General features: G+C 50.5%; 2 protein-coding genes across 2 annotated transcripts; one reads left to right on the top strand and one right to left on the bottom strand.

Annotated features, from left to right (window-relative positions):
* Nucleotides 1-95: 95 nt before the first annotated feature.
* PtA15_4A835 (uncharacterized protein) lies at nt 96-3,343 on the bottom strand (the record flags this gene model as incomplete). The annotated part of the gene is made up of 4 exons (XM_053168760.1): nt 96-141; nt 2,158-2,593; nt 2,663-2,817; nt 2,898-3,343. 4 exons carry the CDS (start codon nt 3,341-3,343, stop codon nt 96-98), a joined length of 1,083 nt encoding a protein of 360 aa, XP_053019937.1.
* A 5,271-nt stretch (nt 3,344-8,614) lies between these two features.
* Nucleotides 8,615-8,803, top strand: PtA15_4A836 (uncharacterized protein; the record flags this gene model as incomplete). Its single annotated transcript, XM_053168761.1, has 1 exon — nt 8,615-8,803. One exon carries the CDS (start codon nt 8,615-8,617, stop codon nt 8,801-8,803), a length of 189 nt encoding a protein of 62 aa, XP_053019938.1.
* Between the last annotated feature and the right edge of the window lie 2,770 nt (nt 8,804-11,573).

Raw genomic sequence — 11,573 nt, forward strand, 5'->3', positions numbered from 1 at the left:
CGAAACTGGTATGAATGCCTTGTGAAAATGTATGAATTTTGGCCAAATCTTGGATTTTTGGTTACCCACCTCTATAGGGGGTTTCCAGGGTCCTTTCACGCCGCGCCCCCCGGCAGGCGAGAGTTTGTGATCACCTCAGCCCTTCCACATCGTCATCAGGGTCACTCAGCGTTTTTTCAGATACCACCCTCCCACCCCCATCTGCAATAGAGGCCGGGTTGCGGGGTTTCCGCCTGAACCCTACACTGTCTTTGTTTCTGTACCCGAAATGAAAATGCTTCATTTCTCCCCCCCTGGTCAGGCCAGAAGCGGGAGACCCCCTTCTACCTTTCTTCCCGCACTTGCCACAGGGACCTACGCCGCAGTAACCCGTGGCAAGTACCAGGTGAGCAGCAATAGCCGCAATGGATGACACCCAACACTTGGTAGTCAACCGCTAGATCGAGGTGTACATGAATATATGTAACTTAAGGTTGATTTCTTCTTGTGTTAGATACAAGCCTTCAAAGGATCTTCGAGTGCAGTGCTCAACTACCCATGTTACGACATCCTGAACGGTCCAAAGTCACCAGATCCACTACCACTTGCGAGCCTGTGCTCCCTTGCTATGATGAATTTGAAGTTCAAGGGACATTTGTTTTTTCGTGGAATATTCAGTGATCTTCCTCATTGGAGCTAGTTCAAAGTCGGAGCCAAGAATTTGATGACATACATTGATCCCAAAATCAGCAGTGCAGCACAAATTATATACGATTTTCCCCCCAGTTCGGCGAGAAGCGCAGGACGCTTGGTGATCTGTGTTTACGCTGGCCAATCTCACTGTATGTTAGCATTCAATCAATATGTAGTTATCATTCAGAGCCAGCCAGGAGTAACATAATTAGCGCATCCGAAATCTTTCCGAGCTTGATCACGATAGCAAAGACTTACCATAATACAACTCTGCAGCTGATGCGGGACCTGGCGTCAGACAGTATGCATGGTCGTTTCCACACCGAAAGTGTGGGTCCTTGGCAGGCTCGGTGGCAAAGACAACTCCGACGTGAAGAAAGAATACCAAGAGAAGGTTCGAGAGAAGCATATTGAATGGAGATGATGTGGTGAGGTGATTACTTTGTGCGGTAAGAAGATGTTTTACGGCTACACCAGGGGAACTCGCAAGTCTGACTGCATGAGCTCCCATATTCTTATATAGACGGACGTGAGCTGAAGACATGATTCCAAAAAATGTCCTCGAAAATATTTGGTTTATCTTTTCATAAATACTGGCCTTCTTGCGCCACAAAATCAGGCCGATTTGAATTGTACAGCAGCCCGTTGACTCTGGCCTAGTTAGTCCAAATATGTATCCAAATGTATTTTCTGGGCGTTCCGGAATACATATGCTTCTTGCGCCACAAAATCAGGCCGATTTGAATGGTACAGCAGCCCGTTGACTCTGGCCTACTTAGTCCAAATATGTATCCAAATGTATTTTCTGGGCGTTCCAGAATACATATGCTTCTTGCGCCACAAAATCAGGCCGATTTGAATGGTACAGCAGCCCGTTGACTCTGGCCTACTTAGTCCAAATATGTATCCAAATGTATTTTCTAGGCGTTCCAGAATACATATGTAGAATGCTATGCATGCAGCACATGAGCGGGCTTTTTTAGCTTCGCTTCCAACTTCTTTCGGTCCACATCAGTCAAGACTCAAGACAAGCTGTGCAACGCCTCATCAGAGGCACCGCACCGCCGTGTAATGATTCCATTGTAGTACGGTAGGGCGGCACGGTGTGACTGATCCGACCAATGTGCTCAACGGTAGATTAAATCCTTTATCCCATAGGAGCAAACAACAGGAGAAAATAAAGAGTGAAACGCGCGTGTCGAGGCGTGTCGGGAGTCAGCGCGTCGCGTAAATACTTGCCTACGATCGTGGCCGTGACTTGTGCACGTGTCTCATTGAATTATGCATTTATTTACGTCCATTGAAATAACCACCGGCACCAAACAAAGAATGGCAAAAAACAACAGAGAGAGGGAGGGGGAGAGGGCGAGACGAGACGAGCCTGCAGAGACAGAGCCACCCAGACATTGTTGAAACACGCGGAGGAGAGAGGTGGAAAGATGTATCACCTGTTCTTCTGGATGGACTCTTGATGCTGATGCCAACGGTTTTCTGGAAGGCGAGGATGCGTTATATATGTAGGGCAACGAGTCAGGAAGGTCGCTACCGGAGCCGTCGGAGCCGGCGCGTATATGGCGGGAGGAAGCGGACGAGTGGAAGAGGGTGTCGATGTCGGAAGGGGGCGGAAGGTGGCCGCTGAGATTCTCGGCGAACGGCGAGGAGAAATATGGCGAGTCGAGGGGGTCGAGCGTCATCCACTTTCTGCCTTTCTTGTGTGAGTGATCTGTCTTGAACGGAGGGACAGGAAGAAGAGACACGCGGCTTCTTAGGCCGGCTCGGGCTCGCTCGGAGCTCTCGGGACCTTCCCCGCTAGCTTGGCATCCCACTTCGGTCCACCGGGTCCCGAATGGGCCCATTCTTACGGCCGGCTTCTGGGTGCGTTCGGCCCCCTCGCGGCCGCGGATCCGCGCGTGCTCGGGATCTACAAAAACAAAACTCACCCCCACCCCACCACTCAGTTGCCCGGCCTGAAATAAGGAGAGGGGTTCACCGCCACTGGGAAGCCCAGCGCGTTCGCGGCCTGCGGCCTCGCGTGCCACGACTTGGTGTACTCGGCCCGCGCGCATCTGGTCGACCAGGAACTGGATGTCCATCCCTATGTGAATCCCTTCCAAAATCCCGATAGTTCGAAAAAAACCTATACATCTATCAGATGACGTGCACAGAATTACACGAGAGAGCATCAGACTGACTCTTACTAATGCAAGAAGTTCTTGCAGACCAACTTTCTATCCGTTGATTCCTCAGCCTTTGGTGAGCGCGCGATACCCGGTATACGGTCAGCGGAGAAAGAGAGTAGAATAAGCGATGTCAAGGAAGAGGGGGTATAGGGAAGAGGAATGAACAAAGCGTAGAGCTGGAACAGGCCGACGACGACCATCTCGTCTGTAGTTGCGAGTGCGTTGACGCCGTCGGCGATATTCGAGCGGGACCAGTATTCGGTGGGTGGAGAGGCCGAGATGGTCGAAGAAGGAGAGCAGGAATCTCTGAAAGAACAGGACGAAGAGCGCGATCTTGATCGATGGGTTCTTTGGGTGGATGGTGGTGAGGGATAGTGAGCTCGGGTTGGCGGGCCGCCGGCGAAAGCGCTCGATCGACAAGATTGCCGAAGCTTGCCCTCCCGCTCACAAACAGGCCTCCGGTCAGCCAGCAAGCGCAGCTCCGCTCCCATCAACCAAACCAGTGGCAGACCCGCCCGTGCCTCATGTTATGTAGAACAAGAAAGCGCTGGGAACCTGAACAACAAAAGCCAATCATCAGCCTGACAAGAAGTCCAGCAGCTTGGACTCAAGCTCAGATACTTCAACACTTATTTTGCTAGCTCCTGTTTTCTCTACACCGCACTTTGTCAACTATGTGAATACAGCAAAGGCAAGAAAGCTTGCGGTTTCCTTCGCCGATATTCCACCAAACACCAACCAAAAAGCATCGCCGACCGGACCTGCAACACCCCCAACCTTCTACCTCCTTCCTCTAATGCTCTGGCCTGGGATGTCGGTGAGAAACAAGCAAAGAGAGTAAATTTCGATCTATGAGAGAGAAAAGAAAGAAGAAAGAGAACAAAGAAAGAGATGAGAGTAGAACAATAGAGCTTACCTGGGATGTTGGTGAGAAACAAGCAAAGAGAGTGAGGAAAAGAAGGTTCACCGGCATCCCAGGGAGGAGTCTTTTAGAGTAAGAAAGAAAACACAATACAAGCATCACTAACAACAATATGCTAATAGAAAGTATACGCCTAAAACATAACAGCCACCCCCTCGAAAAGACTCCGACCACTGATCAAAAATTTGAGCAGAAACACAACGAGATGAAGAAGGGAAAGAAAAAAAATCACGAGAGAAAAAAAATCAAATAAAAAAGAATCAAAATAAATGAACAGACAACAACAAAACAGAAAAAAATAAAATAAGTAAGTAAAAGAAGGAGAAAAAAAATCCATGAAGTTGTCCGGGACCTGTGAAATCGCGGTGGGCGCATGATCGTCGCAGCTAGCGCATGCTATCCCCCCTGGTACTTGCCATCGCGTATGTCACACCCCGAGGGTGACATTTTGAGGCTGGCTAAGATCCTCTCGAAAGGCGTGGATACAAGTGCCTTAGTCATGACGTCCGCAAGTTGCTGGTCAGTGGGAACCCATTCGATGGCGAGTCGCTTCCGGTGTAGTTGTTCGTTGACATAGAAGTATTCACGATCTGAGTGACGCGTCCTCTTGTTGGCCGAATTGTCTTTGGAGATCTTTACTGCCGCGTCATTATCGCACATCAAAGTAGGGGTAATGGTTTGGTTGGTCATGTCAAAGAATAATTCCTTCAACCACACTGAGTGACGTGCTGCCCATCCAAGCGCCATGAATTCCGCATGGCAAGTTGACGTCGCGACGGAGGGTTGGCGCTTGCTTGCCCATAGTATTGGTGAACCAAATAGAGTTGTCACTGAACCATGAGTAGATCGGGCAAATTCGCCACCCCAGTTGGCATCCACCCACGTTAACATCCGGTTGTCACCTTTTTGAGGCTCAATGACGAGTTCCCGACACCCATAAGCCTTGATGTAGCCTAGAGCTTGCTGCACTGCCGCCCAGTGACGCTTGACAGGGGCCTTAGAGAAACGGGATAAAAATCCAACGGCAAATGAGAGATCCGGGCGTGTGGCTACGGCTAGATAATTCAGCGAGCCAACAATGGATAAATAACCATTCGGATTAACGATTTCCTCATTTGATTGCGCCGACGTTAGGGAGTTAGTGTCTTTGATCGGCACAGCACGCGGAAGAGTTGTGTCGGTGGTGAAGGTTTCGATTATTTTGCGAGTCAAGAAAGGTTGAGATAGCACAATTTTGTGCGCCGATGGTCGTTCAACTTTGATGCCTACAATGTTGTGAATTGCCCCCTCCCAGGTCGTCCTGAGCTTGGCCTCAAGAGCATGCCGGAATTCTAACATGATGGCGTCTGAAGATGCCGTCACAACCCCGTCATCGACGTGAATCCATACCAAGATTGTTTCGCCGCCACGCTGCATGTGATAGAAAGAATCATCGTAATGGCTGACAGTAAATCCGATGTCTTCCATCACTTGAACGAAGTGCTTCCACCAGCACCTGCCTCCCTGTTTTGTGCCGTAAAGCCCCTTGTCCAGCTTGAGAGATTTCCCACGGTGCTCCTCTGGCACATTCATGCCATCCGGTATCTTGATCCAAATGTCTTCATCAATCTCGCCGTGGAGGTATGCCGCCGTAATGTCGAAAGATTCGATTGACCACCCATTTGCAGTGGCCACCGTGAACAGCATCCGGAGTGAAGCGAAAGTAGCTGTAGGAGCCCAAGTATCATGATAGTCCTGACCAAAAATTTGACTGAAACCCCGGACAATATACCTTGCTTTATATTTCTTGATTGTTCCGTCCTGGTTTCTTTTAATGTCGAACAGCCAGCGGGCGTCAGTTTCCTTCCTTCCGGCCGGCACGTGCTCGAAGTGCCAAACTTTCATGCTCCAGATGTTGGACAATTCGGTATCCACAGCGGCCGCCCATTGATCCCCGTCCTTGCGCGCAATCGCTCGTGCGTAATTTCGAGGTAGAAGCTGGCTTCAAGTCACCGCTGAAAGTCCTGTCTTCTCAGGAGATTGCGCCTCAATGATTTTTTTGGCAGAGTCAGTGCCCAGAACCAAGGCTGCATTGAAAATCATGGGAGAAGTCTCCTCGGTATTCAGCAATTTGTCGATAGACCGCCGCACTGGTGGGTCACACGAAACTGTTGTCAGTTCTCCGTTGTGTCCGGGTACAGGTAGAGCATCGTTTTCAGTAGCTGTAGGCTCCGGCCCGTTGTTGAGGATCCTGTTGATGGAGTTTGAAGTTGTGAGAGAGGCTCGAGTGGGTTCAGGAGGATTGATGGAAGATTGATTTGAGTAAGGAAACGTAGCGATGGAGGACTCGAAGAAGGTGTTGTTTGTAGGTACCCAAAAAATCCAGCCTTTGCCCCCTTGTACATAACCAACCAGGTTACAACGCCATGCACGCTGATCGGTTTTGTTTTTGCGGTAGAGATCTGGCTTGTGGACAAATGCCACCTCACCAAAGGTCCGGAGACAATCGAAAATCGGCTTTTTACCAAACATGAGCTCGAGTGGCGTCTTGTCGCCGGTGAGTGAATTGATTAGACGATTATGTGTGAAGTACCCCCAGAGATAAGCAAATCCCCAGAATTTTAAAGGGAGTCCCGAAGAGATCAGTGCCGTCCTCGCCATTTCACCCACTGTTTGGTGGAGACGTTCAGCAGCTCCATTTTGTTCAGGCTCATACGGCATCGAGTGTTGATGCTCGATCCCTTTGTCCTGTAGCCAACTAATGAATGCTTTAGACGTAAATTCCCCGCCGCCATCCGTTCGAAAACGCTTGAGTTTCTTTCCAGTGAGCCGTTCCATACGTTCGATGTATTGTTTGAAGTTCAAGCACACGTCACTTTTTGCTTTGATCAAGAAACCTTCCGAGTAAGTAGTCGCCAAGTCCCTGAAGACAACTATGTACTTGACACCGCTGAAACCCTCGACAAATGGGCCCAGTACGTCCGACACAATAGTGTCCATAGGACACAATGCTGGCTCATCAGATAGACGATTGCCCCGCACCCGCTTACTTTTGCTTACCAGACAGTCTTCACATATGAAGTCCTTGTTTGTTAACCTCTCAGGTAATCCCGGCAAGCTTCCGATGGCGCACATCTTAATGATCCGCTTCAAGCTTACGTGTCCGAGTCGCCGATGCCACATGAGTGCATCAGAATTTTTAATATTAACATTGCAAGCCGTGATTTCTGGGAGGGTACTCAAGGAGGCAGACACGGAATAAGTAGAAGGGGGAACAACAACAATAGGAATGGAAGATTGATCGATGAGTGCCGGTATTTGCCATCGTCGGTTGATCGCAAAGGACTGTAATGAGAAGCCATTGGGGAAGGTAACGGACGCATGTACCCGATCATTTACAGAAAGCTTACCACCGCCAAGCCGAAGTGTTTCCGCCAAGAGTAGAGTGCAAGAGGCGTCAGGGCTGAAATAAACGTTGTTGAAGGTGATTGATCCGGATTTATTGCTAAGCTTCATCTTCCCAACTACAGTGACAAAAGATTTGGGAGCGTGAGTGGCGACGGTAAGAGGAATGGGAGCGGATAAGGTACGATGATCAAACAAAAGGGAAAGGTTATTCGTGAAGGTGTGGGAAGCGCACGAGTCTAAGCCCAAGAGCTGTCCTCCCCGTTGAATGATGAAGTCGACCTCCTCCTGGGTAACTGGCTCAGTCAATTCATCCAGGGTGATGGATTGCAAAACTGCAGAGTCGGGAACTTCGGTGGTTGGTTCCCCATCAGGCATGTCGAGGCTATGTCCTTGCACATTGGTTCGCGGCGGCGCTGAAGCTCCTCTGAACGGATTGCTGTTGGTGGTAGGCCCGCTGCGGAAGGGATTGTTAGCTCCGCCTCCCAAGGGGTTCCCCGAAGACTTACCACACTCCGCAGTGGAGTGCGAGTTCGACTTGCAGCGGTGACACCATTTAGAGTTACCGTTGTTGTTGGGCTTGGTGGATTGACCGCCGTCATTCTGAGTAGGCTTCGAGCCGCGTTCATTGCGCCTGTCGCTCCCACCCCGCCGATGTTGATGGAAAAGCGCGAGTTCCGTTTTAGCCAGGCGAACCAGCTCGGTATTGGTAACCTCAGCATCCCCGCGACCCATGCGCTGATCGATTTGCCGCGCAACGTTGACAAAAGGATGAGACTCGAGGTTAGGAAGTGTGAGATGAAAGATGAGACCGATGAATGATTCTTCGGTGAGTACAAAACCAGAACGGAAAAGTTGCTTGGACATATTTTCAACTCGACGGAAATGGGCGTCGATGCTTGCCGACCGATCGAAGTGATTGAACTTGAGGTCCAACATTTCTTTGACTAGCGCCAAGTGGGCCGTGCGACTACGTAACGTGAATGTGTCTGAAATGAGCTTGAGGGCTGCCAAACCGGAAGCTTGTTCAGCGACGCTCGCCTTGAGGTTGTCGTCGACCGAGTAGATGATCGCCGTCTTCAACAGATTATCCTCAGTGTTGTCCAAAACCAGGTCCGGTCCAGCTAGGGAGATTGCTCGACCGATTGTGCCTCCGACCGCCTGCTGCACCATGATCAACCAGGTGGTGTAATTTGCGCCGTCGATTGCAAGTTTCGGGACGCTCGTGAGCCACTTGTGAAGTGTAGCGTTGAGCTCACGTGCGGAGGGCTGAGTTGGAATCGCCGGGGCCGCCGGAGCCGCTGGAGTTGACACAGCGTTCAACGCCCGTTGCAATCGCTGAAAGGTGACAAACTGTCGCACTGTCTCGTCATCGAGAACAAGTTTTTCCCCAGACGAAGACGATGAAGATTGCTTTTGGCGGCTCGACTGTTCCGGGGTGGGTGGGTGAAGAGCGATGGTCGGCCCAGTGGCTTTGCCTTTATCTTTGACAGTGGGGCCGGCGTTGTCCGACGAAGCTGAGGAAGCGCCCACGCCAGCCGAGGACGACGCCCTATTATCGGTTCCCTTCGACGTAGAAGCCACACTGTTGAAAAGCGCCTCCATTCGTTGCGCACCGGTCGGTCGCCCCGACTCTAAAGGATGAGTGAGAGCGGATGATGAGGAGTGGGTAGGGAGAATGGGTTGAGAAGCGTGACGTCCTCGCGAAGTTGACCTCGCAGTTAAGGCAGGTCTCCCCTCGCGGTCGCCAGCGTGATTGCCAGAGCGGTTGTCCGACATGACAGATGTGATCTGAAAACAAATGAATTCGATTGGATTCGATTGGATTTTTGCAAGGCGGACTCTCTGATACGAAACGCCTTGAACTCCTAGCGAGAGAGAGGGCTCATAACCTCTAATGCTCTGGCCTGGGATGTCGGTGAGAAACAAGCAAAGAGAGTAAATTTCGATCTATGAGAGAGAAAAGAAAGAAGAAAGAGAACAAAGAAAGAGATGAGAGTAGAACAATAGAGCTTACCTGGGATGTCGGTGAGAAACAAGCAAAGAGAGTGAGGAAAAGAAGGTTCACCGGCATCCCAGGGAGGAGTCTTTTAGAGTAAGAAAGAAAACACAATACAAGCATCACTAACAACAATATGCTAATAGAAAGTATACGCCTAAAACATAACACTTCCCCCTTCTTCCTCCATCATCCCTCCCACTCCCCCCCCCCTCCCCCCAAACAAAAAATGCCCCCCGACTCGCCCTCACCTCCCCGCCCGACCGTTCGCACCCACAAGCCAGCCCCCCAGCCAGCCCCCCAGCCAGCAACCCAGCCAGCAACCCAGCCAGCAACCCAGCCAGCAACCCAGCAGCAGCAGCACGCCAGATTTTCATTTCCCCGCTACCGCTACCGCTACCGCTACCGGTGAGTCTTCACCCTCCCCCCCCTTTTTTTTGGCCCAACCAACTGACCATCGGGCTTTCCTTTTGCCCTTGGCCACAGGTATCTACAAAGGTGGTGCGCGCATGATACGATGAAACAGTAGAAGAAACAGATAACGAAGGAAACAAGGCTGAAACACGGGCCCAGCTGGACTGGGCCGTTGTAATAACAACCAGGGTGAGCTACTGGGCCTACACACCGGGACGATTGGGGCGCCCCCCGATCGTCGCCGCTGGCGCCACCGTGGCCCCGCAAGTCAATCGCGCCTAAGTGGCGCTGTAAAATGCAATGCCGGCCAGGCGTCGGACATAGGCGCCTCGCGAACGGCCCGAGATGGGCGCCTTGCGGACGCCCTGGGCGGGGTGGCGCCGTATCTGCGTCTGCATTCAAAACGCCAGGCCCCCGCGAGCGCCTGGCGCCCTGCCTGGCGTCCTGCTCGCGGGGGCCATGGCGGTCATGATGAGTGTTTGCTGATGACCTGCGCACGCCTTTTGGGCGCCGGGGGCTCCGCCTGGCTTGGCTGGTTGGCGACGACGGTGAGGGCGCGTAGAGGTACAATCGGAGGCCCTCGGCTGGTCGACTAACTGTCCGCCCCTGAGCCGTCTCCCGCATCCGCAGGTGGGACGATTGGCAGGGCTGTTATGCCGCGGCTGGATGCACGCAGCGATGGGAGAGGTGGCACGAGGATTGCACCGAGCCGTGGCTTGGCCACCAGTAGCGAGATGAGGCCGATAAGGCCTATTTTGCCTCATCGGGGGCAAACAAGATGGGGGGGGGGGTCTCACGGTGATCCTCAGGGGGCTCATAGGTACAGTGCCCCGCACCTCTTCTCGACTACCCCTACAGGGGTGTTCCAAATTTTGGGGGGGAAAAATCCAAAAAAAAATTGGGGGCGGGGGCTTTTCTCTGATGATTGCTGATGTTTCTAGGGGAAAATGATGCTGTACAACAGCTGTCAGAACTTTTAGCCTGAGAAATAAGTGTTATACATACATTGTAATACATATTTGAATATATTACATAAGTGTACATATTATGGTTGTTGTGAGGTCTCCTGGCATTAAAGAGGCGCGAGTATGTAAGTACGAGAGAAAAGAAACTAAATGATAGATTGCATAAAGAGGAAAAGCATAATGGGACTAGAAATACAAGGTTTATTTATAGTCTACATTATGTAACTAGAAACTGACATGCAATAGCTAAGAGATGTCGCGTCGAGACCATAGTGTATGTCAGTCATGACATAACTGTAGTGAGACGTAACTCTTTTACGTAATCGAGCTACAACAGGCATCCTGGCTTTGGCAAATCAAGAGACCTTCAAAAAAACAACTCACGATGGCGCCTGCTAGCAAAGTTTCTAAAGCACAAAGAGCCCGCCGCAAATTTGAATCAATGCTGAGGAAGAAGGTTGGCCGCACAATCAAAAAGCAAAAATTGAATTCCAATCAAAGCTGTCCTATTGAGATTTCCAATGAGGGCGAACAGGCTGATGAACAATTTTTTTGCAATCCTGACAAAAATCAATTCCCACCGGCAAGAACTCAGCCAATTGCACTTGCCAAATGCCGTAATCATATGGTTTACAGTGTTTTATATACATAATAAGTCCGTCAAGTACATAAAAAATACTTTATAAACCCATAGTACATATATTTAAACCCATAGTATAGGCAAGTGTTCCAAATTTGACCACCCAAAAAATGATAACTTTTGAAGGAGACATCCCAGAGGGATGTGCTATATAAAATCCTTTTCTACAAGCTCCATAGAGCTCAAAAATGTGTTGTATGGAGTTATAGGGTTGATGGTCAAAAAGTTATGGGGGGTCAAAAGATTTTGCGGGCGCGGGGTAGTTGAGAAGAGATGCGGGGCACTGTATGCGGGGGATTTTATGGTGAAAATCCTGACTGTATTCCTTAATCAATATACCTATGTGTAGTTACAAGGGGGGGGGAGCAGGAGGATGAAAAAGGAGAAATAGGGTGAC

This window comes from Puccinia triticina, chromosome 4A, assembly GCF_026914185.1.
Source record: "Puccinia triticina chromosome 4A, complete sequence".
NCBI lineage: Eukaryota > Fungi > Basidiomycota > Pucciniomycetes > Pucciniales > Pucciniaceae > Puccinia > Puccinia triticina.